Here is a 27,951-nt window from a genome sequence, read left to right as displayed (position 1 = left end):
CTATAGGTGTGATAAAAAAAATAATAATAAAATAAAATAAAAAGTTCCAATCAAAATAAGTTTTTTTAGCTCTAAAATTAAACTAGAAAAATCTGGCAACATTTGGCATCCAACATTTAGCAAGACACATTCCCTCTTAAAGAACACGTGCTTGAGAACTCAGGACATTTTCTGCCATTCTTATTAATCACTTCCTCAAATTCAAGGTAAAATATGTTGTACTGTGCATGAAACAATTTGTGATAATGTACTGCTAACAGTTGTATTAAAAGAAAGTGAAATGTATTTCTGCCCTTATCACTGAGGAATGTATATTTCACTCAACTGCCTTGCAGGTTTTTTTTTATTCTTGGTTCCTATAAATATTTTAATTGTTGAGTTTTGATGGTATGGAGATATGATATGAAAGATATGAAGAAATGTCTTGAATAAAGACGAGAGAGACAGCCCAGGGATAAGACACTTGAATTACGTATGGCCAACTCTGTTTCTGTTGCTAGCACCACAGAATATAGAGCAAATAGCTCAAAGTACTGCTAGGTGTGGCCTTATTCCACCCCCAAACCCCCAAGAACAAAAAAAAGAAATGTATAGTATCATGTTTATTTGCGTATTTGCATATATCCACACACTTACTACATGGCTCAATATTAAAATTATAGTTCTGGGGCCAGAATGATAATACAGTGCTTGCCTCACATAAAAGACTGACTCAAATTTGATTCCCAGAACCACATATGGTTCCCCAAGCCTCACCAGGTGTGACACTAGAGTGCAGAGCTAGGGCAACACCTGGTATGTATCAAAAATGAAAAAGCAAAAATAAATAAAAAATAAATAAATTATAGCTTTCCCCTCATTCTTACCTACCGACTTAATCCTCTTTCCATTTATATTCACATTTGCCAGCATCTCTTTTTTTCCTTCACTTCATACCACTTTCTACTGCTTTTCCACGAACGTCTAGTTTTACATTTTATTTTCTTGTTATGACCTGTTTAGTTTCCCTATGTGAAAAGGTTGCTTGACAGTAACAAATGATGATTTTGACTACTTTTGTTTTGACAAATATCCCTTAAGCATGGCTTACAAACATTGAACAAATAAAATGAATTTATTTTTTTCAACCAACTGAACAAATGGAAGCAAATGCCCTTTTAAGGAAAAATGCACATAGTTAAAAAGTGTATTGACTAAATTATTAACACACACTATTATAGGAGAAACAGCTAATCACAAACTGTGCTAAAGCAAACACATAAGGTATTTACTAAAAATTACTCAAAATAATAGGTCTAAAATACATTCTGAATATTCTTTTATAATATAATTTTCAAATAGGAATATTTATTTAGAATATGATTATGAACTGAACCTGAGTTAGGAACTTAATTTTTTTTTAATTTAGGGTGCTGTGGTTTACAAACTGTGGAATTTTTAAGCCCCAATTTCATGTTTATTTCGTCTGTATTTTAGTATTGTTGTTGTTAATCTTATTGTTTTATATTTCCACATACAATTTTTTAGTATGAATTTCTCTCATTATATGAAAATAACGACCTTATGTAAATACACCAACTGGAAGACAGAATCATGATGAGTTACCCCACAAAATTAGAATAAATTATATTAAACATGTTAGTTTTTAAAATTTCTATGAATTGCAGATTGCATAATATCCTTTGTTCTGTTAAATATAATATGTGGAATTTTAATGTTATGTTTGTAATATAATATATAAAATATATTAAAATTTTGTTTGCTTTGTGTTTTGTTTTGTGGCCACATCTGGTACTGCTCAGGGCTTTCTCCTTCCTACTGACGCTGTGCTCAGGGATCACTCCTGAAGATGTTCAGGAGACCATATGTGGCACTGAGGATTTGAACATGAGTGGACAGCATGCAAGGAGAGCACCTTACCATTTGTACTGTCCTCTAGATCATTTACAAAATGATTAATAAATTGTTATTCATTTTGTTTCTGAGCACAAAAGCATCTGCCTATGATTTGCTTTTGTTCTGGGGCCACACTCAGTTGTGTTCAGGGCGTATCCCTGGTTCTGTTCTTAGGGATCACTGCTGGGTGGTGGTTCTCAGAGGACCATATGGGTGTAGGGTATTGAAAGAGGTTCAGTACCTACGAGGCAAGCCTTTTACCTCTGCAGTGCTTTATCTCAGGCCCCTGTCTACAATTTTATCAGATAAGTTAACAGCTTCACCAAAGGATTGGAATGCATGTTTTGCACATTTTGTGATTCCCCAGAATCACATATACAGTCTCCAAGAACCACCTGGATTAAGTACCAAGGCCCTGAGTACCACTAGGTATGGCCCCACAAACAAAGAAATTGAAGAAAAAAACTTAGTTAGCTCAAGGATGTAATTTAACGGTAGAGCACATTATTTTACATGTTTGAGGCCCTCAGATACCCAGCACAAAAATAACACAAATAAAAACAAAACTTTAGTGGAACAATTATATTTGCCTATTTTGGGGATAGACTCAATTTAAATGAGAATCATTGAGTTGGGTGGTGGCAGGTAGAGAGATAGTACAGGAGGTAGTGTGCTTACCTTGATTCCCAGCACCCCATAACATCATAACGTCCCCCAAATCTCTTCAGTACTGATTACTGAGCACAGAGCCAAGAGTAAGCCCTGAGCATAGATCTGGCCCAGAAACAAACAATATAGAAAGAAATTCACTAGAGCCCATGTCAGAGCACCTGCTTTCATGCATGAGGCCACCAAGTTTCATTCCAGACGCTGCCCCACACGTCACTGAGTACATTCCTTGGTACCAAAAGTATGCAACCCCCAGCATACTGACTGCAACCAAGTGTGCAGTCTCTAGACATTGCAACAATAACTAAAATAGCAAAGTGAATGGAAAGGAGTTTTTAGAAAGCGAAATAAAATGCACTACTCTAAAACAAAGAATCCTTGCATATAATTTTCTGTGTAACGTATAAAGTTATGATGGTACAGATTATTGATTCCCCATCATAGTAGCTTTTTACATCAAATTGGGCTTCTAGTAATCATAGACTTCATTTTTAATAATTTTGGGTTCTTTTCTCCCTTTTCAATTTCCCTGCCAAAGTGTAAGATAAAGGCTTCATTCAATTTAAAAGTAGAATTAACTCAGCCAATTAACTTTACAGTAGGAAATATCTTTCATATGATTGTATTTGCTTTTGAGGGTGTCAGCAGGCTATATTGCATGCATTGCATGTAGGAGGCCTGCTTTCAATCCCCAACAACGTATGATCAACATGTAAGGAGTGAGCATCACCTGGGATTGATGAATTGAACACTGGAATCGAAGGAGCCTCTGAACAATGCAAGGTGTGACAAAAAATAATAATAATAGTAAATAAGTAAATAAAACTACTAAAATGATGAGCTGAAGAAAAGAAAAAGTAAAGTAAAAGAGCAGGCAAAGTTAATAGCAGCACAGTAAGGACTATACAGGCTAATTGTACACAGGTTAGTTCTAGAACCCAAATTTGATAAAGTTTTTCTACAAGTCACACAATGCAAGAAATTGCACAAGTTTTCAAATATCAGGCCAGAAAGATAGTCAGAGAGAGGTTAAGGTAAGTGCCTGCCATGCAGCTGACCCCTGTTTAATCCTTAGCACCATATGGTCCCCCTAACTCCCCCCCCCAAAACACTGGGTATGGTTCTGGAGGTCCTGAGCTCTGCTGGGAGAAGAAGAAGGAGGAGGAAAAAGAATAAGAGGAGGAAGAGGAAGAAGAGGAGGAGGAGAAAGAGCAGGAGAATGAGGAAAAGGAAGCAGACATGAAGAAAAAGAAGGAGGAGGAGAAGTAAAAGGAGAAAGCTTGACCTTAAAAGGTCATTCTTCCCTAAATCACTAAGGTAGTGTCCAAATTGATCAGAGCAGACTTATATTCCCTTAGTTTGTGTAGCTGAGGTCAACAGAGCCCTATGGGTCTCAGGAAAAGACATTCTTGTTACCACTACTTTAAAAAAATAAAGATTACCTAGATTCAGGATTACCTTCAGAAATAGTTCTTTTTAGACAGAGAAACATACCTTAAAACAGGAAAAAATATCTAAAGCCTCTCATATTGCCATACAAGGTTATATGCTCCTTGCCATGAGAGATCTCTTTTCTCGCTCTGGCACTCAAACCCTTATCTGGCTCTTACCTAAAATTTTTCAATCTGTTCCGTGTACTCTCAAATTTGTAGCTATTGTAGGTTTTCCATGGACTCAAATATGGGCTCCTACAAATCTATTTGATTTTCTGAAAGAAAAATATATTTTTCTATACTTTCAATTGAACTCAAGGTCTTACACATGCAAGGCAAGCATACTCAGATTTTTTTTTCCGTGTTTCTTTGCTGTATCAGGTCAGGAAGAGGCAGGGGAAGGAATTCCCTCAGTGTCCTATAAACTCATGATGGGAACACAAAGAACTCAACTAAATACTGAAGTTGATCACTTGTCACTCTCTCTTCCTTGGTCCCTCCCTCCAGGCCATCTTTTCTACTACTGAGACAGACACAGTTTTGTGTCTACTACAAAGATGTCATTGGATTTTTTTCCCTTCGTCGTTCCAACAACAAAAGCAAACAAACCCTTCTCATGAGTTAGCTCAGGGTTTGTCTTAGCTATGTTGCCTGGGAATGCTATGGCTCATTCTGGCAAGGATTCCTTTTAATTTTTTGATACTTAGTATTTGGGGAGGGGGGGAGGTGGAGGGAGGGGAGGCCACAACGGGCCATGCTCAGTTCTTACTTCTGGCTCTGTGCTCAGAGGTGACTTTTAGAAGTGCTCAGAGGGGGGCAATATCTGTGATGCTTGGAATAAAATCAGGATCCGTCATATGCAAGGCAAGCCCTTTCCTGGTTATACTCTCTCTCTCCAATTCAGTTTTCAGAATTTTTTTAAATTAGTGAATTATTGTTCTCCTTAACTTCCTTTTGCTATTGTGGTAAGCTTTTAGAGTAAGCACACATGGTGGTTGTGCCTATTCACACTTGGCTGAAGAACTCACCAGGGACCAAATGTTTGCTTGTGATGGTTGCCTGCCTTTTCGGTTATGGTATTTTCTGGGATCACACATTTAGTTGTGGAGCTCACACACGGGTGTAGTGTGTTAATGAATACATACTATGTTGTGCCACTGTGATCACAAACAGCACAACTTCTAGGATCACACTTGAGCAAGCATGGCCTGGTGGCGGGCGGCAGTGCTGGGAATCATATTTGCAGCATCATTTGCCGTATGTTCTACCACTTAACTGTCCTTGTTCCCCCACTGGAAAATTGGTTTGGGGTCCTACCCCTTGGTGCTCAGCGGTTGCAGCTGGTGGAGTTTGGTGGACCATAACTTGCTAGGGATTGAACCCAAGTCTCCTGCATACTTTAACCATGCTGAACTGTCTCTTCAGCAACCTGGAGAAGACTCAATGAAAGAGTAAGCATGAACATGTCTTGGAGGACTTGGGAAAGCAAAGATAAAAACCTGGGAGACTTTGGTAGAATGTTCCCATTTCTACTGCCAGCCCCAGGGAACACACTGCCTTAAAAGCACCTGAGAGGTCTAGTTAATTTAATCAATTAATTAACTCTTGGTAGCATGGAGACTGATGAACTTCACAGGAAAGAGGCAATGTTTACTCTGTGTGACTAAGATATACAACACGAGCTCTAAGTCAGGGAATTGTTTACAACAAATTATTTTTAGTATGACCATTTTTAAACAGATTGTAGAATGAATTTTAATGTTAGGAATGAATCCCCCACTAACATGTTTCGCTTGGAATAAACTTGACTTCAGTTTACATTTAGAGTTTTGTCCTGTTGGAGTTGCCTTTTTGTTGTTGCTTTCACTGGATTTCGTTGGGGAAGAAAATGGAACAGGCATGGGGATGTCCACTAATCACAACATCTAAGTATCAGATATCATGAGGACATGTTGATGCTACTCTAGACTTAGGGTTAGCATTCAGCTAGAATGTCCTGGTAAGGTGAGGCATGTTGGTAGCTTATCACCAATCTTCTCTGTTCTATGAGTGTCCAAGCCAACCATCTACACTATCACTAAATACCTTTATTTACTATTCTAATCTTAAAAATAAATATCTAGAGACACAGAACACTGGCAAGTCAAAACAGAGAGACTGTGTAGGGAACTCCATCGCCTTGCCTTTGCCTGTTCTTCCCCAAAGGGGTAGAGGAGGTATTTCCTTGTGTATGCCAGGTTCTAGGACTGGGACTGGGAGAACTTGCTATTTGTAAGCAATTTCTTACAATTTCCAAACAAGACCTGCTTAGACGATGAGTATAAATCATTCTACGCTGGTGACTTTGAGTTTTTTAAGATTGTGTTTTTCAACCCTGGCAGAGTGTCTTTGGCAGCTGTGTGGTCCACAAGGAACCAGAGGAGAAGAAAAGCCCAGCCAAGGTAGACGGTGTGTGCATGCACCTGTTCTGCTACACGTGGCCACCTGCGCCCATGTGGAAACCACTCTGGTATTCTTGGCTACGTACATCAAAGAAGGGCAGGTGTGCCTGTGATATCTCCCCACCCATCTACATCAAGCTGCAATGTTGTAAGTCCTATTGTAAATGAGAAAACTATGAAACAGAAAGGTTAAATTGTCTAAGGTGACTAATACTTAAAGAAGTATGAGAAGATGGGGCTGGAGTGATAGCATAGCGGGTAGGGCGTTTGCCTTGCACGCGGCCTACCCGGGTTCACATCCCAGCATCCTATATGGTCCCCTGAGCACCGCCAGGAGTAATTCCTGAGTGCAGAGCCAGGAGTAACCCCTGTGCATCGCCAGGTGTGACCCACAAAAAAAAAAAAACCAAAAAAAAAAAAAAGAAGTATGAGAAGATGTGTCTTGATAGTCTAAAGCCTGTATGTCTTGTTTCAAATTTCTCTTAACTGAAAAACCCTTTCCTCTAAAAACAATGTATATGGAAGGTCAATATATTAATAAGCAAGGCTGTCTGCTGGAATCAAGCAAGATGAAGGCCAAGAGTTCACTCTCAGCTACACCCTTTCTGCTTTTTAAGCAGCTCCTGAAGTACCTCCACAACACTCATTGTAGTGCTCTTAAGAGTGGAGTTGGAAAAACATTGACTTACAAAATGCTGCCACCCTCAGACCCACTCTGTGTTGTTCACCTTGGTAAATAATTTATTCAGCAAACATACTGTGTAGCTATTGAGTGCCAGACTCTAAGAATACAAAGATAAATTAATAGTGCCTGCTGTCAAGAAACTCATACTCTGAGGGGGAAGAAAATTGTATGCAAAAAAATTAATTAAATAAACCACCCCACTTCTATGGAGTCTTTCTATATCAAGTCTCACAACTTAAAAGATAGAAATGCGTAACTTTTAGCAGAAGAGAAAATTAAAATGAAAGAAGGTAAGAGGAAATATGGGCATGTGTCCCTTGAGTGACAGAATATGGGTTAGCACGTTGGGATGGCTAAAGTCAGGGTTTCTGGGGGCTGGAGTGATAGCACAGTGAGTAGGGCATTTGCCTTGCACGAGGTCGACCTGGGTTTTATTCCCAGCACTACCAGGAGTAATTTCTGAGTGCATGAGCCAGGAGTAACCCCGTGCATGGCCTGGTGTGACCCCAAAAGCAAAAAATAAAATAAAATAAAGTCAGGGTTTCTTTTCTTAGGAAGTTAAACTGCAATTTGTTGTAAATCTTTAAGAAAGTAAGCACATTTCACCGCAGATTTAAATTTAAGTTGCAAATCACTTAAACAAGGTGGGAGGAGGGGAGTCCTTAGAAACCTACAGATTAAATCATTAAAATCATTATCATAATAATACCACCTTACACAACCACTATTATTACAGGGCCATTATCCCCTTTGCCTCTCACAACTCTGGCGGTAGGAAGGGCAGATATTATTATTTGGATTTTACGGAAGAGGAAGTGAGTCTCTGGGCTATTAATCAAAGATAAGGTGGTTCTGGTAAAATTTACTGGCCTAAGGTAAAAATAACCTTTTATTATAGTCTGTCGCTATCTGGCAGTGAGAATGTGGGCAACTTAATATTTTAGGTCACAATTTACTCATCAATAAAAGTAGGAGGTCCAGATCTCTCCTTCTTCGGTTAAGAGCCCTTCAGTTCTGAGATGAGATGAATCTGCCAGATAGAAATGGTTTGTTCAGAAATAGAATAGGCCTACTATTGACAGTTTCATCCTGCTGGCTAATATTAAATTGGAGGAAAACTTCCTTAAACTTTTCATTCAGTCTTTTCAAATTATAATTAGGCTAAACTAATCTGAAGGCAAGTGAGTAGTCTTTACTAGTTAGAAACTACTAAACTCTGTAAATTTAAGTACTGGTAGGTAGAAGAACACTGGAGGAAAAAAAATCTAGCTGAATATAAAACACAAGGCACCGAAAAGGCAGCACTGTGCGTGCGCTGAAGACTTCCTTGCTAGCAGGGTGCTATTCTAGTGCACCCCAGAAATGAGCAGCTCAGCCACATATTTTAGTTTTAGGGATTGTGGTCTTGAATTACCTGCGAAACTTGCATTCATTGAAAAGCAAAACACTGACAATTTCTTGACTGGTCTTGCTGATAATTTCATTTCCCAGAAGGCAGAGTAAGCGTAAAAGGAGCTCCTACACTGGACCCAAATCTGACAGAAACCAGTAGGTAAAATGGAAATGATTGGAACCTTGGGGAAAAGCAACCATGCACTCTTAGAGTTTGATTTAAGCAGTGTTCTGCCTATGCAAACACAAATGATTCTAATGAGCAAGAAAATGGGGGAGGAAACTAAAGGAACCAGTGTGCTGCATAGGGACCTACTGACAGGCTCTGAATTTAAAACAGCATGTGTAAAAGATGGTAAAAGGGGACACATAATCAAGCACAAATATATGAAGGTAGCAAAGACCTAAAAAGATAACATCAGCAAGACAAAAGCGCAAAAATGAGCCTGGGCCTGTGAAAGAGAATAAAGAAAACCCAAAGTGATTTTTCTTTGCATGAAATAAGACAAATATAGAAATATTCCTTTTAAAAAAAGTTAAAGACATTAAAGTCATTAATTAAAGAGAACAATTCAAAGTATCATATATATATATATATATACATATATATATATATATATATATATATATCTTCCTCGATGGTTCCTTCATACCTCTGCTTACCCTGACATCTGTTTCTACAATATTTTTTCCTGAAATCTTCTAACTCCCAAACTCATCAGTCCTATAATTACCAATCTCTATTATTTTATGTATTTTTGTCCTTTATTAGAATGTGAGTTCTAGTGGGCTGGAGTGATAGCACAGCGGGTAGGGCGTTTGCCCTGCACATGGCCAACCCAGGTTTGTTTCCCAGCATCCCATATGGTCCCCCAAGCACTGCCAGGAGTAATTCCTGAGTGCATGAGCCAGGAGTAACCCCTGTGCATCGCCAGGTGTGACCCAAAAAGAAAAAAAAAAAACAAGAATGTGAGCTCTATGAGCGCAGACTTAATTTGTTCAGTACATATGTATATCTCAAGTCTTGTATGCACCAAATACTACTTAATAAATACTTGTTGATAAATGAAATCAAGACTATTTAGACATTGGTAAAAATTGAAAGACAAACTAGCGCAAGAGATTATATTGCAGGTAATAAATATTGATAATATAATAGGTGTGATTCACTAGGTAAACGAATCCATTCATTTAATTAGAGTGACCCTATAGAGTATGCACTGTTGTTGGGTTAAATTATTATCCCAGATCAAACAACTACAAAAGTGCTCACCTAGTGTTTGACCCACAGTAGTTGTAATTAGGATCTGAGCACTTAACCTATAAGCTATACTGGAAAACCCCAAGTGGTCTAGCTGCCAACATGTCCTTTGAAGTCTGTGTATTATTATCAGAAATCTAGATGAGGTTATGGAATATTTAACTGATCATCCTTGAGAGTGTCCCTTTCAGAAAACCCGGCCAGCTACAGAGAGTATCCCGCCCGCACAGCAGAGCCTGGCAAGCTACCTGTGGTGTATTCGATATGCCAAACACAGTAAGTAGCAAAAAGTCTCACAATGGAGATGATAGTGCTAAAGTGCTACAATGCATCTTTGAGAAACGGGGTAGAGAGGAAAATAAAACTCTATGTTAAAAAGTATTGCTGAATCAAACATTAGATCTATGAAACATATTATTTGGGAAGAGCAGAGTAACCCAGATTTTATTTATGAAAGACTGTTTTTGAGCCAGAGACATAGTACAGGGGTTAAGGTGTTTGCCTTGCATCCCGCCAACTCCTGTTTGAATATCTGGCACTGCATATGGTACCCAGAGCACCTCCAGGGATTACTCCTGAGCAGAGAGCCAGGAATAATCCGTGAGCACTTCCAAGTATCATACTCACCTCCCTACCCATGCCAAGCCCCTTCAAGAAAAAGACTGTTTTGTTAGCTTTTGTTTGATTTGGGGTTTGAGGTCCATCCACACTCAGCTATGCTTAGGGAAGACTCCTGGCTCTGCAATCAGGGATCACTACTGAAGCAAGCAATTTACCTGCTGTACTATCTCTCTGACCCCAAAAAGGGGTTGGGTGGAGAGAGGGAGTGTATGGGAGAAAGAAAGAGAGAGAGAAAGAGAGAGAGAGAGAGAATGCATGTCATAGAGGAAGGAACTATCTCTCTTGATCTAATAATATATATATTATTTAATTGAGGAAAATTTCACCTAAAAGTTATTTTTGATAGCTGTAACAGAAAAATGTAAACAGAATAATATAGTAATTTTAATCATTATTCATCATTTACTATTTGCTAGGCACTATTCTAAGCATTAATTAATATTAACCACAACCCCAAAAAAGCGGATCCTAGAGATTAGAAAATGAATGCTGAAAGAGATTAAATAGCATTTCCAAGACAATAAAAGCTAGGAAGTGATAATGCTCAACTTGGAAGCCAAGTCTGTCTTTTTCTGGTGCCAGAACATTTATCCTCTGCGGCAGATTTCCTCTTCTAGAAGAAAACTAAATTATACTGTGTAAGTTTATTACATGGGTGATCAAATTCTATAGAATAACAGAATCAAACTGTTTATAGTGGGAAAAAAAAACAGAGATAGCTATATCAACATTTTAAATGTAGCTGATTTAAATACTGGATATATGGCTATTACCTATTCATACTGACTTCTTTCAATTTCCTAAGTCTCCTTTATTATGCCTACTTAATAAAAATCAAATGGAATTAAAACAGGTAATATATGGAAGAGGGATATTCCAATTAACCCAGAGAGGCTATATTAAGATGTTGATAAGAACATTGAGGCACATTTTAGAAGAAAACAAACAAAAATAAAACCTTTCATTAAAAATGTTATTTGGTTTTGTTTTTATCAGTTGCCACACCCAGCAGAGTTTAGGGATTACTCCTGGCTCTGCATGCAAGGATCTCTCCTTGCAGGGTTCACAGGACCATGTGTGGTGCTGAGAATTGAACCCAGGTTGGCTGTGTGAAAGACTTATTGTACTATCTCTCCAACCCTATAATGAAAAAAAATTGAAAGATTCAATAGCTTGATATAAGCAAGAGTAATCTTCCTGTCCTAAAGATGCTAAATCAAGCCTGGAAATCCTAAAACTGTAGCTTTCTATGTGGTCATGCTTATAATTTGAAAAATCAGCTCTTAGAATAAGAGCCAGGAAAAAAATTAACTGGGAATTGAGTGGCTGGTTTTAATATGTCACTTCATAGTGAGGCTTTTCAGTTTGCTTAAGGGGCCTTATTTCACATACATGTTTCTAATAAAATATTTGTAACAACATATACATTAATTTGGAATAGTAAAGTAGGTCACACAGATAATAGTCTCGGTACTCGCCTTTTACAGTATGTGTATGGATAGCAAAGAGGTCACACTCATTTGTTTACTCCAGTGCCAGGGGACTCCTGACTCTTGACATCTGAGCACAGAATAAGTGGTCCCTCCAGGAAGTGTCATTTGGGCATGACCTTTCTTCACATATTCTCTGTCCAGGTCTCCATTCCAGGATCCTACAGTGTAGCATTGTTTTTTCAACCTGGAGTTGTATTAATTAAAATAAATGCCCCATGAAATCAGGAATCATGTCTGTTTTGATGTTCAAAACTCGTATGTGTAAAAGTCACGAAACAAAATTTATTGAATGAAAGAGTTTGCAGCAAGTTTTCCAATGATTGTCTCAGTATAGTTGGAAGAGAATTCAAGTATACAAGTGATTTCAAGTATAGTTAGAGTTGATTTCAGGAATTCTCAGTTTGTCTTTAAAAATTGTCATTACACACACACACACACACACACATATACACACACACACACACATATATACATTTTTTGAAACATTTTTTATTATGATAGTTAGAAAGATCCAATGACAAGGTCTACAAGCTACTTGTTTTTCCTCTTTGGGGGGCTCATATTTGGTAGTGCTCTGGGTTGATGCTGGCTCTGTTTTCTGCTCTTGGGACCATATGCCCCCAAGAGCCTCCAGAAGTAGAGATGGAACCCAGATAAGAGGTGTGCAAGGCAAGCACTCCACCCACAATAACATCTCTCCAACTCCTACTTCTTTCTTTTCCAAGGTTAATTCTAAATCTACTTTCTCTTACAGGCTTACCGCAGTTTGCTTGCATATGAATAGAGCCAGGCCACATAATAAAACAAGTACATTTTTCTGCCAGCTCTTTCACAGAGTTGGAGGCATTGTAAAAGGAAATGCTAACGTTGAAACCTTCTAATGAATTTTACAGAGACTACATTGGATTGACTTCATTTATTTTTATTATTTTTGTATTATTTGCGTACTATTTTACATACTATTTGTGTACTATTTGTCTCTGTGACATTTTTGTAGCTTCTTATGAGATGAGCATATTACAGCACACAACAGACTTCCAATAAGAAAAGTCTTGAGGGACTGGAGCAATAGCACAGCAGGTAGGGCATTTGCCTTGCTCGAGGCCGACCTGGGTTTGACTCTTGGCATCCCAAATGTTAGGTAAGAAGTTTGGGGGAGGGACATAGAGATAGTACAACATGTGGGTGTATGATTGGCACAATCTAACCTTGGTTCGATCCCTGGCACATCATATGGTTTCTGGGGCCTACCCTGAGTGCAACTCCAGGAAGAAGTCCTGAGCACAGCTGGATGTGGCCCCCAAAGCAATAAATAAATAAGTTACAGGTAACAGATGTTAAATACTAAAAGATCAGCTTAAAAACATTATTAAAAATATAGATTTCTTGTCCACATACCTGTAGCAGCTTACCCAACAGATATGGTACATGGTCTAAAAATTTTTCAAAAGACGCTTCAGTTAGGATGCATAGTCAAGTTTAGAAACCATAGATTTTAAGTACTGGTATTAAGAAGAAAGAATAGTGGACATTATTCTCAACAAATGAAAAATTATACTGGGTTTACTAGCAAAAGTAGAAATGCTTGAATTAGAATAATGAGAAGTCAAAGGTTAATACAATATGTTGAGTTATAAAAATAAATCCCAAACCAAGGTAGTAATAGTAGAGTGAAGAATAGAACAGATGGGGCTGGAGTGATAGCACAGCGGGTAGGGCATTTGCCTTGCACGCGGCCGACCCAGGTTTGATTCCCAGCATCCCATATGGTCTCCTGAGCACCTCCAGGAGTAATTCCTGAGTGCATGAGCCAGAAGTAACCCCTGTGCATCTCTGGGTGTGACCAAAAAGAAAAACAAAGAGATGTTTGCAAGGCTTTTTCACTTAGTTTTAATTTTTGTCCTGAAACACTCCCTGTAGTATTCAGGGATTGCTCCTGGTTCTGCTTGGGGTACCAAGAAGTGCTGGGGATTAAATCCAGGCCTACCACATGCAAAGTATGTGCTCCTCTCATTGAGCTATCTCTCTGGGGCTACAAAAAAAAATTGTGGGTAGATTTGACAAATCTTGATGATTGAGCTGTGAATATACAGTACAACATATTAGCTTTGTCTGGCTGCCATAAAGAGGGTAGTTTATACCAGTGTTTTTGATCTTTATGGTCACCAGTCCACAGGCCAACAGCTAAATAACCACTACTCTGGTTTTTAAACTTTCTAGGCCTCTGGACTAGCAGTTGAAAAACCACTGTCTTAAACAATAAAAATATGTTCTTAAAATTTTCAGTGACTCCAAACTGCCTGGAATGATAGCACAGCAGGTAAGACAGGTTAGGCCTTGCACGCAGCCGACCCAGGTTTAATTCTTCTGTTCCTCTCGGAGAGCCCAGCAAGGTACCGAGAGTATCTCTACCGCACAGCAGAGCCTGGCAAGCTACCCATGGCATATTTGGTATGCCAAAAAACAGTAACAACAAGTCTCACAATGGAGATGTTACTGGTGCCCGCTCAAGCAAATCGATGAGCAATGGGATGACAGTGATACGGTAATACAGAAACCCAAAAGTAAGTTTCAGCAGGATGGTTCTCACTGAGATCTCTCTCCCTGGTTTGCAGATGACCATTTTCCCCCTAAGTCATCAACATGTGATCTTCCTCTGTGCAGGTCTGTGTACTCACCTGCTCTTAGAAGGGAACCAGTCATACTGGATTAGGATCTATCCCCCTGACCTCACTTAAACTTAATTACCTCATTAAAGACTCCACCTAGAAAGACAGTCATATTCTACAGTACTGGGGGAAAGGTAGGGGGGGTGATAGGAGTTTAGCTTCAGATGCTGGTCATTCTGTTGTATCTAACCATAAAACAAATTAAAATGACCTAATTAGGTCCCCAGTATAGCATAACATGCTTAATATATTGTCACATGTTTCTCTAAATTTCAGTCTGTTCTTGTTTGCCTGCTTTGTTCATTTTGGGGGTCATGCCCTGCTGTGCTCAGAGCTTACTCCTACTGCTGAGCTCAGGGATCATTCCTGACAGTATTAGGGACAGTGTTTATGTAGAGTATTGGGAATTGAGCTCTGGCTATCTGCTTGCAAGGCATATGCCCTACCCACTGCACTATCTCTCAATCTCTTTATGTCTTCTATTCAAGACATGTGAAATCACAAGTAGAAAGCAGCTGGAAAATAGCATGAAATCCTGGAAGAACTTTTTGATGGACTCCTTTTTAGAGTAGAGAAATTTAGTTATAAAATACCAGTGCACCTAAACCTAAGGAATCATCTCTGGTGATTTGTATTTTAAACTGTCTCAGGAATAATCAGTGGGGAAAAAAGTACATTCTGTTGAAGACTACTAAAGAACTCACCCAAGAATTCTTCCCATTTCTCCTCCCTTGTGATAAAAAAGGTATGATAGTATTTATTCATATCACTTGCTTCTCTGAAGATCCACAGGCAGTGAAACCATCTCAGAATTTAGTTTCCTTTATATAAATGTAGTTATTAGAACCATTTTGGTGTCAGATACAGAACAACTCAAACAAGACTCAGCAGAGGCAATTTTCTGGTCATGGATTCCTAGAAAGCTTAATAACTAGAATTAAGACTCAGAATCAATCTTCCTAGATCCATTAACCAATATATTCTCCATTTGCCTTAGTCTATTTTGTAATCGCATTTAAAAAATATCAGAAGACGGACCAGAGCAACAGCACAGCAGGGAGAGTGTTTGCCTTACACACGGGCACACGGTGGACCTGGGTTCAATCTCCGGCAACCCACATGGTCTCTGAAGAACTGCCAGAAGTGATTCCTGAGTGCAGAGCCGGTGTGACCCAACTGTCACTCACGAATCATGAATCACGAAATCCCGTTAACCGTCGATTTCTCGAGCTGGCTCAGTAACCTCTCTTTCATCCTTTCCCTGAGATCTTAGAAGTCTCTCTCGACTGGGCCCTCCCAATGATGTCGCACTAAAGGCTCTTTCAGGGTCAGGGGAATGAGATCCAGCTTGTTACTAGATTTAGCATTTGAATACACCATGGAAAGCTGGCTAGGCTGTTGCATGTGGGCAGGAAACTCTCAGAAGCTTGCCAGTTTCTCCCAGAGGGAGAAGTAGGCTACAAGATATCACACGACCGACCGCAAAGCATCTGCGCGCGCTCCTGGGAGCTTGCTTTTAAGTCTCTGGATGTTGGCTGTTGATGGAATTACACACACCTGGGTTCCTCTGCCAGTACCTTCATGTGTGAGGCCTGTCCGAATGTGTGGAGAGGGGCCTCGAGCATGAGTGTAGCTAGGTTCCGATGGTCTTCAGCCGCCGGAAGCTCTGCTCAGGGTGGGGAGGGAAGCTGGAGCTCATCCCCTCTGAGGGGCCCCGGGGAAGACAGCCAGGCATACGGGCAAGAGACTCTCTGCCCAACCGTCAAAAAAAAAAAAAAATCAGAAGAATGTGGGGCCTGAGAGATAGTACAGAGGGCTGAGTGCTTCTCTGCATGCAGTTGACCTGGGTTCAATCCTGAGTACCACCAGAGTGATCTGAGCACCACTGGATATGGCCCATAAAGAAAACCCAAAAATGACAAGGACCTACAATGTTTAGCTAACTTATGGCCAAGTGCTCACTATTTGACTAATCAGGGATTCGAGGTTAAAGACAAACATAATTTCTTTTTTTCTTCCCCCCCAATTTTATTTTTGTATTTATTGTAACCATCAGTTACAAAGTTATTCATAGTTGCGTTTTTGACATACACTTTTCCAACATGGACACCGCCAATAGTGTCAACTTCCAATCCCACCAGTGTTTCCAGGTTTCCTCCCCTACTCCCCTACCCCCCCCACCCTCCATCTTGATGGGCACCTTTTAATGTTGGTTATTAAAGTTTGGGTCTCATGAACAATATTGTTGGCCCTGTGATTAGGCACCTTAGCTCTATCATTCTTTAATACTACCAATGTACCTGAGTCCCTTTGACTCTTACTTTCAGTGTTTCCCAAACACAATTTCTTTATAAAAATTTTTCAAAATACTGGGGCTGACTCGATAGCACAGCAGGTAGGGTGTTTGCCTTGCACGTGGCCAACCCGGGTTCGATCCCCAGCATCCCATATGGTCCCCTGAGCACCGCCAGGGGTAATTTCTGAGTGCAGAACCAGGAGTAACCTCTGAGCATTGCTGGGTGTGACCCAAAAAGCAAAAAAAAAAAAAAATTTTTTTCAAAATACAAAGTTAAGGGTATCTAAAAATCCTTGAAGTTTCGTCAAAAATATCATGCTGTGCAAACTAAACATATTATACTTAAGATTTTTAAGAACCTATCTAAATAAAATCTTTCTATAAAAATGTTAGAAAAATGTTCTACGTAAGCATCAGTTTGTTTTGTACTTTTAGTATAATACAATATTTTATTTTTTTAATACAATATTTTAAATATTGGTTAAGTTAAAGAAAAGTTTAAAAAGGTTTTAGAAAATTTTGAATTTTTGTGCACCCAAGTTCCTACAACTTAATAGCTAAATGCCATGACCAAATTCTATGAGTTCAAGTAGGTTTAACTTACAATTTAAACTTAATTCTATTATGAATTTCTAAATATAGCACAGAAGAGATTATGTGCTATTTATGATAAATGTAATATCCAAAAGAATTATTTTAAAATACAAGGCAAGAGCCTTGTGTGTGGTCAACCCCTATCTGATGCCTGCACCATATATGGTCTTCTCCCACTAGCACTGTCAGGAGTGACCCCTGAGCACAGAGACAGGAGGAAGCCCAGCACACATTCAGGTCTGGCTCCAACACCACGAGCAATGCCTCTCTTTCCCCCCCAAAAAAATCCAAAATATTAGTTTGATGTCTATCAATATTTTTAAAAAGACAAAAATTATAATTTTAATACGTTAAGTCTGCGGATCTGAGTCAGTTTTTTTACTTTTTACATGTTTTGCTATACTAATGTGTTGGTGATTCCTGTCTCATGGAATTTTATCTGTCCTTGGAGGGATGGGATGATGGGCTCTCTTGAGGCTATTTTCTTTTAGTTCTGTCAATCACAAAGAGAGCAGGTAGGGACTTGTTTAAACTTCTTATCTTGGAGTCTTTTGACCACTAAGATTTTATGAATTCTTGCTGGAAGCTCGGCAAGTTTGACTTAGGTTTATGTATTTTCAGGAAAGAATTTTCTTTCTTTAGTTATGCATTTACACATATGACTTTACTTGTAGTACACTAAAGGATGGATTTATTTGTGAGTCATGTTAATGATAGGGATATTGCCATCTTAGATCTCAATGCTAAGTGCTGGGCTTTGATATTTTTACCTGTGCCAGCAAAGACACAGGAATAAAATTCATATTCATCTGATTCAGTAAACATTTCAAAGTGAAAAATACTTCAGCTCTCAGCAACCTTGTGTGAAAAAAATCACATATTTCCTCTAATGTAGAAAAATACATTTCAACAACCATTTAAGATTTAAATGTTTTTTAAATTAAAAATACAAGGACACATCTTAACTTGAAAACTATGCATGTAAAAATTCTATTATTTACTGGTGAAGTATTTGGAAAAATTTTAAAAGCTTAGAGGCTGATATGTATTACCATTGTTCCTATGCAATACTTTCCAATACTGGACTATAGGTCTATTTAGTGGAGTAAAAAAATAAAGATGAGAACTGAAAAGAAATAAAACTGACAAGACTCATGAAAGATACAATTGCTTACATAAAAAATCCAAGAGAAGATAGAGTAAAATTATAAGAATTAGTAACATTTAAATTCATTGGAGACATTTAAAATGCAAAAATAAATTATATTTCTATATAATAAATTCTACAAACATTTCATTTTATTATTTTTAATCCAGTTATATTGATTTACCATTGCTCTGCATTACTGTAAGATTTCAAATACAGCCTCACTCTGTATGTTTGAATGTTTTATTTCACTCTCTAGGCTGGAGCGATAGCACAGTGGTTGGGCTTTTGCCTTTCACTCGGGCCAACCCGTGTTCGATTCCTCTGCCCCTCTCGGAGAGCCTGGCAAGCTACTGAGAGTATGGAGCCCGCACGGTAGAGCCTGGCAAGCTACCCGTGCGTATTGGATATGCCAAAAACAGTAACAATAAGTCTCTAAATGAGAGACGTTACTGGTGCCCGCTCAAACAAATCGATGAACAACAGGATGACAGTGATTTCACTCTCTACTAGAAAGTTTCAATGTCATCATGACATCAGAATGATGTCTCCCTCCACACCCTCCATTTTGTTCCCCTGGATTCAATCCACAAGCACCTAGCCAGGAGAGAGAGACTTCAAGCACCACCAGCCGTGAGCCAAACACCAAAAAATAAACTAATGAAAAATCATAACAAATAGAAGTCCCTTTCAGGTTGACCCTTGGATTCCAACAAATTTAAATTCTCTTTCTTCATAGAGGGAAAGAGTGGAAATTGTACATGACAGAAAGTATCTAATAAATGTGAAGTTTTCCATTGTTTTGTGACCAAACAATTTCACTTTCAAACATCCATTCTTCTTCTTGTGGTGTTTTGGCCACACCGGGTAGTATGTGAGGATTACACCTGACTCCATGCGCTGGGGTCACTGATGTTGGTGCTCAGAGACAGTGCAGCAGCAGCAGCAGCTCAATTTGGGATATCTTTGTTGGCCCTCAGACACACATTCTAGAGCAGTTTCTTACTGTCTCCTTCTTGGCATCTTAGATTAGATTATTCTTTGTTTGGGGGGTTGTTCTGTTTGCATTATAGGATGTTTAGAGCATTCCTGACCTCTACCTTAGAGAAAACAATGCTAACCCACAAGTTATTACAACAGCAACAAAATGTTTCTAGACATTGCCCAATACTCCCCAGGGCAAAATCCTTTCAGATGAAGGATCCCTGCAGTAGGGCTGTGAGACTGCTCAGAGGGTGGGTGCTCTCGCTTGACACATAGGAGGCCTAGATCGGGTTCCCTGCACTGCATGGTCCTCAAAGTATTGCCAGGAGAAGCCACCTCAGCACCTCAGGATATACCCCTCAAAAACCAAAAAAGAAAAAAGAAAAAAAATATCGCTCCACAGCTCTAGAGCAACTTTTTTAACCATCTACTTACAGAGCTCAATAATTTTCGTAGCAGCATACTCTGTAATAGTAAGATAACAATAATAGTAGCAACAATAGCAAGCTGAAAACAAACACCCAAATAAAGTAGTTAAGTGCTGCAAATAGCTCATCAACTAAGTATTGAAGGAATAAAAATCCACAAGTATGTGTATTTAATTTACATATTTTGCATATGCATCAACCACTCAATAATATTTTAGTATTACAAATATATGAGGTAAAATTTGAGGAAAATCATAAGGAAAATTTAGGATTTTTAGCTCTAAATGAAGAAGACTCAAAGAATTACACAAGCGTACATAGATAACTTGAAAGATCACTATATTTTTATGCTGGTTTGTGCGGACACAAGTATGTCTAATTTGTTATTTTTGGGGGGACACACCCAACAGTGCTGTGGGGCCATGCCTGACTCTTCCAGGGTTCAAACCTAGAGGTGTTTGCTGACCATATAAAGTACATCTTATAGCCTAGTTCTTGCTCTCAGAGAACCTGGCAAGCTACCGAGAGCTCCCTGCGCACATGGGAGAGCTTGGCAAGCTTCCCGTGGTGTATTCATGTGCCAAATACTGTAACAATGATGGGTCTCATCCTCCTGACCTTGAAAGCACCTCTAATGTGGCATTGTTGGGAATGACGAGTAAAGAGAAGCTGTTAAAATCTCAGGGCTAGGATGAATGGAGATGTTACTGGGCCTGCTCGAGCAAATCAATGATCAACGGGATGATAGTGATAGTGATAGTGATAGGTAAAACACTGAGACTCAATTCACTGTTGTGGCCACAGCTGCATACAAGGCAAGTGCGTAAACCTATGCACTTCAGTCCAACTTCATATTTTGTATTTGAAATATTATTTTTAACTACTATGAAGAGATCTCGAAAAGGAACCTATATATATATGAAGCCTATATATATATGTATATATATAATCAAACTGGGGCGACATATATATATACATATATATATGTATATATATAGTCATATAGTCCGGCATCCAATATAGTCATATAGTCCCCTGAGTACCTCCGGAATTGTCACTTGAGCACAGAGGCTGGAGTAAAACCTAAACCCCTAAACCCGGTAATGTGTGACCCCAAGACTGGAGCGATAGCACAGCAGGTAGGGTGTTTTCCTTGCATGCGGCCACCCGGGTTCAATTCTTCTGTCCCTCTCAGAGAGCCTGGCAAGCTACTCAGTGTATCCTGCACACATGGCAGAGCCTGGCAAGCTCCCCGTGGCGTATTTGATATGTCAAAAACAGTAACAACAAGTCTCACAATGGAGATGTTACTGGTGTCCGCTCGAGCAAATCGATGAACAACGAGAAGACAGTGATATATATAGATATATGTATATATATCTATATATATACATATATATATCAGCAGTAGGGCACTTGCTTTACTTGGGGCCAATCCAGTTTGATCCATAGCACCATATATGGTTCCCTGAGCCCTCCAGGAGTAATGCCTGAGTACAGAACTAGGAAAAAGACCAGTCATTGTCAGGTTCGCCTCCCCCACCAAAAAAAAGACCAAAAGTATCTTGAAAGAAGGCATTTTAACCTTGAAAACTGTGAAAATCAATCAGTAACCTAGCTGAAGTGTCTTTGTTATCTTATCATAATATTTGAACTGATATAAAATGGTAATAAATAATTTCAGAAACCAATTTAGGATTTTACTTAGGAATGTTCTGAAGTTAAAATGAAATATGGGCTGGAGAAATAGTCTGTGGGATAAGGCACTTTCCTTGCATGGAGCTGACCATGGTTTGATACCAGGAACATGTAAGTTTCCCAGAGAACACCAAGAGGACTTCTGAGCACAGAGCCAGAAGCCCTGAGCACCACCCAGACTGGCCCAAACCACATTCCCCCACAAAACAAACAACATAATAAATAACTAAAGCAAATAGTAGATTACTGACGCATAAAGAGAAATATTCTGTCTTCAAAGACAATGTCTGATAACAGAGAACAGATTCAACTAACCACTCTAAAATCAAGATTTTTTTTTTTTAAACGGTGTAATCTAGTGGCAGTAATCAGTGCAGGGAGTGAACTCCCTCTTGTAAAAGCTCATCAATTGTTTTTTGCTAATTAAGATGAATATTATTCCTGTGAAATGAACCAAAAAGTTGTATGAAACCGGAAATCCCAGAAGAGATCTATAATCTACAGGAATAATTGCATGCAATTTTAATTGAAAGAAAAGGACTCATCCTGTCTTTGCTTTCTATGAAATCTTAAGAGTAACTTATTGGCCATATAATAGTACTTTAATATCCATCTGAGCAGAAAAAAAAAGTAATAATCATTGTGTATGCTTAGTTCCAGCATGGACTTGTCATTAACAGAATACGATAATTTTTTTAATATTCTCAGAAATAAAGTACATATTGTTATTGATTGAAGACCAGTCTTTTTAAAGTATATAATCAGATTGAACGATAGCACAGCGGGTAGGGTGTTTGCCTTGTAGTCGGCCGGCCCGGGTTTGATTCTTCCATTCCTCTCGGAGAGCCCGGCAAGCTACCCAGAGTATCCCGCCCTCATGGCAGAGCCTGGCAAGCTACCCATGGTGTATTCAATATGCCAAACACAGTATCAACAAGTCTCACAATGGAGACGTTACTGGTGCCCACTCGAGCAAATCAATGAACAACGCGATTACAGTGCTATAGTGCGATAATCAGATTGGAAATAGGAGGTAAGGAAGATTATACTGAGAAATATATTTTATTTAAATATCACTTATCTTTAATTTATTAACAAGACTTGATAATGCTTATGGTTTAGTCTGCTTAAAATTCAGTTTTAGAAATACCTTGTGACAAAATATTTGTTTAGATTTCAATTCAGTTCACCAATTGATTCAAAATTTTAGTTGTTTGTTTAAGTTTTTAGATTAGCAGATGATAAAGAAATAGATTGAACAGCGGTTTCATTTGTATAATAGTTCCTTACTATTATACAATCTTGATCTTGAGCATAGATAGGTTTGATTTTGTTTACTCTCTTTATAAAATGTCATGACATGTTATTGTACAAAATATAGAGTAGATGCAAAAAAGAAAATTATAAATATTTTGATATCTCGGTGCGTTAGATCAGCATATTAGTAGCATATCTATAGAAAAAACATAAGTGTTCTTACACAAAGATATGTGATTTTGGCTCTACACTCTTTAGAACAGACTGGTACTAGATTTTCTTTCAGATACCTTATTTAGATATAGAAGGTATCTAGAAGTCTATCCTAAGTTTTCTCCTTACTTAAAGTAAAGGAGAAAACTTAGGATAGACTTCTAGATACCTTAAAAATAGGAACACAAAAAAGGATTATTTTAAAAATAGACAATAAGGGCTAAAAGAAATACTACAGAGGGTAAGGTGCTTGTCTCGCACACAGCTAACACTGGTTTGATCCCCAAAACCCAATATAGTCCCTTGAGCACCTCCAGAAGTGTCACTTGAGCACAGAGGCAGGAGTAAGCCTTGAACCCAGCTGGATGTGACCTCAAGAACAAAAAAATGAAATAAAAAATGTTAATAAAAATTAACATCCACACTATATAGGACTGAAGTGTGTTGAACAAATGCTTTGGGTCCTGGAGGCCTGGGTTTGATCTTTGGTACCACATCATTGGGAAGCAAACCCAGAGCAGAGGTGGGAGCAGTGCCTAAGCAGCACTAAGTGAGGCCCAACACACAAAACTAAATTAGCCCTAGACACAATATATATCCCCCATCCTACCCCACCTGTCACTGTCATCCCGTTGCTCATCGATTTGCTCGAGCAGGCACCAGTAACGTCTCCATGTGAGACCTGTTACTGTTTTTGGCATATCCAATACCAATACACCACGGGTAGCTTGCCAGGCTCTGCTGTGTGGCCCAGATGCTCTCGGTAACTTGCTAGGCTCTCCAAAAGGAGCGTAGGAATTGAACCCATGTCAATCGCATAAAAAGCAAACGCCCTATCTGCTGTACTATCACTTCAGCCCCCCTACCCCAGGTACATAATATAATTTGTTGGGTTTTGTGTTTTGTTTTTTGTGGGGTTTTTTTTGGGGGGGAGGGGCTTTTGGGTGGGCCTCACCCATTGGTATGCCATGCTGTGCACTCAGCGATCATGCCTAGCAGTGCTGAAGGGACCGTATGGGGTTCCTGGGGTCAGTCCCAGATTAGCCATGTCCAAGGCAAGCACCCTACCCACTGTTGGTTGAAATGTTGAATGAAAATTGAATTTTGCAAATGAACAAAATGTATCCTTTTAACCACTAACACTTTTTTACATTCTAATAAAGGCAAATCTTATAAAATTGTACTTTAAAAAAGCATGTTTAGGGATATATCATTTTATTGCAGAATCCTGGGACAACAAATATAATTTAGATTAAGAAGAGATCTTTCAATAAAACTCCCTGATTTAGCAGCTCAGAGTTTTTTTTTAAAAATAATTATATTTTAAAGTGTGAACTCTTAGTTTAAATCATAAAATTATGAATTGAATATTCCCTCAATTCTTATTATTGTTAGGTAGTTGAAACTCTCGTCTAATGGTCTCTGATTTCTCAGTTCCTGTTGCCATTTTTTTTAGCTAGACAACAAGAGAACAATTTCTGTTATATTTTATGCAAACAGAGAGCAAGTTGGATGAAAGTAAAGACTTGAGAAGCATGAATGTCAACAGTATGAGATCCTTTCTCTTTGGCAGTGCTCAATGGACCATTATTCTTTACTGGGAATAGAAAGAGGGTGGGCAGGATGGAAGAAGAGAACCTTATTATACCCTATTTTTTTTCCTGGACTTACTGCATTTTTTCCAATAAAGATGCTAGACAGATGAGCTATAGCTTCAATTTGTTCCTATTTGTTTATTTTTGGGTCACACTCAGCATTGCTCAGTCTTGTGCTCAAAGTTCACTCCTGACAGGGGTTGGGGAAACACTGCATGTTGCCAAGGATTGAACTATAGTTTGCCATATGTAACGCAAGCACTTAAACCCCAATACTCTGTCCCCAGCCCTATAATTTACTTTTTAATAGGTTTTCACCATATAGTAAGTTACTCTTGAGAAGATACACTTAATCTCAAATAAATCCTATCACACTATTCCATTTACTATTAATAAATTATTTATAAGCATTATTTTGAAGTAAAAACAATTCCTGTGCAATATTTTTTATACTTACTAGCTGTCTATTACACCTAGTGTTTTGCATTTTTTCAAAAGTTATAGACCTTAAAATAAGTCTGCATGTTGAAGTTTCAAAGATGATAATTAACGGTGGATGGATTAAGATTAGGTAGTAGTTTTTTTCTTTTAAGTTGTAGAAAATATTTTGATTATACAATTAGCATAGTGGTATTTTCTCAATTTCTCAAAAGTTAAGTAAGAATAATATACTGTTTCTAATAGTGTGTTATTTAATCATGTGTTCTGATTATAAGAAAAATACATGCTTACTAGAGAAACTTGAGAAAATTAAAGAAGCATGACTATTAAAGTATCTGTACTTATATTTTTGCATGTATTTTTGTGAATTTTTTTTCTAAACTCCATTCTAATCCCAGTAAACTCTCTCTCTCCTCTGATAAACAAAAGGGCATCACATAATGAATGTACTTTGCATCTTGCTTTTTTCAGTCAGCATAGTACTTTTTGAGATTGTTTTATTACAAAATATTTTCCCTACCACTGGAAAAATTAAACTTTATAGGAAAAAGGTAGTAACCCTGTAAGAAATATAATTTTACATTGACCATTTTCATTCAGTAAAACTAATTTTAATGTTACTCAAATTGTAAAGAGATTAATTTTAAGTAGTTAAATAACTAAAATTAAATAGATTCTTTTCATTTATAAAAGCAAAGAAAAAATTATATGTTCAAACAAAATCACACAGTAGATAGTGTAGTAGATTTTGTGTAGAAACAACAGTAGATGCTTTAGAAAACAAATATTTTTAAATAGACAGTTGCTGTAAGCCCCAGCCAAATATAAATTATGAATTACAATCAGTTATTAGATAACAGTAAAAATTCCAAACAACTCTTATTCACCCACTCACCCCTTCTCAATATATGTACCACATATAGATTTATATGTTCGATGATCTACCCCAGAAAACAAAACATTTAATACACTATGCTTAATTGCAATCCAACAAAGAGAACAAAACCTTATGTTTCTTCTGAGGAGCTTTTAGCATATTTGGTGAGAATTTGGGATGGCTTATAGAATTTGAACATAATATCCATTTATTTCAAGGGTGTAAGTTATAATTATTAGATCATTGAATACATTTCTCAAATTTTGCCCCACTTTTATTATAAATTTTCACCTTTTCTCATTTGCATTTGGTTCTATCAAATAAAAAAAGAACTCTTTACTTACCATTCTGCAAAAGATGAAATTTATCATTGTGCCAATAAATACCCTAGAAAGCAAAGAAAATATTATTATTTATTATACCATCATCCACAGGGATTCTAACTGCCAAATGTAATATATCAGCAGAGAAACAAAAATGAAGTAAATCCATTGCAGAAAATACAAATCAATGTTTTAAGAATTCTTGAATGTGTATTACAGGACTTTGTACAGAGCTTCCTTCGGATTAAACAATTATTGTGAACAGTGCTCTCAAATTCAGGAATAGACCCTTTTATATTCTCCAAAATATGTACAGTAATGAGAAAGATTTGTCTATGTATCTTTTTTTTTCACTCCTTTATTTCAGTTAAATGTTTTATTGCTATAGCTGGAACAGATATACCTAAGATTCTTTAAGAATAAATTCTTATTTTCTTCTTATTTTCTGAAGTCAACATTGATGACCATGACTTCCATTTATATGTAAATAAATGTTCTGTCTGTAGACATGAACTAAAAATCTGGCGAAGGAGCTGATTAACACAGTTTGGTGGCCTAAGTTCCCTCAATTCCACATGAAAAAGCAATACTGTTTCTATTTCTTGCTTTCTGTTGTTAAAAGTAATTTTATTTTATCTTTTGTTTTGTCTTAAGGCCTCACCCAACAGTGCTCAGAGTTTACTCCTGGTTCTGTGCTCAAGGATTAGTCTGGCCGTACTCAGAGGACCGTATGTGATGCCAGGTATTGAAACCGGGTTGGCTGTATGCAAGGAAAGTGCCCTGCCCAGTATACTATCTCTCAGCCCTTAAAAGTAAATTTTAAAATTGTACCACTGTAATTAGATTTTGAAAGATATTTAAAAGAGATTTGTGTGTGTGTGTGTGTGAGAGAGAGAGAGAGAGAGAGAGAGAGAGAGAGAGAGAGAGAGAGAGAGAGAGAGAGAGAGAGAGAGAGAGAGAGAGAGAGAGAGAGAGAGAGAGAGAGAGAGAGCGAGAGCGCGAGAGAGAGCGAGCAACTTCTGGTAGTTCAAGAGATAAGAAGCATGTGACTCTGGGAACCAAATCCCAGGCCTCACATCTGTAAGGCATGTCCTTTGCCACTTAGGGCATTCCTGGCTGCTATTTTCTTCAATTATATGAACTTTATTGTTAAATAATTAGTGAAGGCTAGGAATGTAGCTTAGTGGTAGGGTGTGCCCACAAGCGTGCACACCCGCCCCCGCGCTCTTGCGTGCGCGCGCGCGCACACACACACACGCCCCTTCTGTCAAAAGTGCAAAATGACCTCTTTTACTGGTAATAATACTATATAAAAACATGTTGGGGGGCTGGAGCAATAGCACAACAGGTAGGGCGTTTGCCTTGCACATGACTGACCCAGCTTCGATTCCCTGATTCCTATATGATTCCCTGAGCACTGCCAGGGATAATTCCTGAGTGCAGAGCCAGGATTAACCCCTGTGCATCGCCAGGTGTGACCCAAAAAGAAAGCCAAAAAACATGTTGGGAAATAAGAAAACATATTTTTCTCATAGCTT

At 38.2% G+C, this 27,951-nt stretch overlaps 2 protein-coding genes across 2 annotated transcripts in view; one reads left to right on the top strand and one right to left on the bottom strand.

Annotated features, from left to right (window-relative positions):
• ADGRL2 (adhesion G protein-coupled receptor L2) overlaps positions 1–27,951 on the bottom strand; it is a 569,912-nt gene that overhangs the window by 199,825 nt on the left and 342,136 nt on the right. Inside the window, exon 3 of the mRNA XM_055138189.1 lies at positions 26,435–26,477. The gene's annotated coding sequence lies outside the window, so the exon portion shown is untranslated. The remainder of the gene's footprint in view (positions 1–26,434; positions 26,478–27,951) is intronic.
• LOC129404959 (translation initiation factor IF-2-like) overlaps positions 1–27,951 on the top strand; it is a 157,430-nt gene that overhangs the window by 14,707 nt on the left and 114,772 nt on the right. Inside the window, exon 3 of the mRNA XM_055139879.1 lies at positions 6,380–6,587. Within this exon, the coding sequence (XP_054995854.1) occupies positions 6,380–6,587 (208 nt within the window). The remainder of the gene's footprint in view (positions 1–6,379; positions 6,588–27,951) is intronic.

Source organism: Sorex araneus, chromosome 5, assembly GCF_027595985.1.
Source record: "Sorex araneus isolate mSorAra2 chromosome 5, mSorAra2.pri, whole genome shotgun sequence".
In the NCBI taxonomy this organism is placed as follows: Eukaryota; Metazoa; Chordata; class Mammalia; order Eulipotyphla; family Soricidae; genus Sorex; species Sorex araneus.
This window is presented reverse-complemented; position numbering and strand designations above follow the sequence as displayed.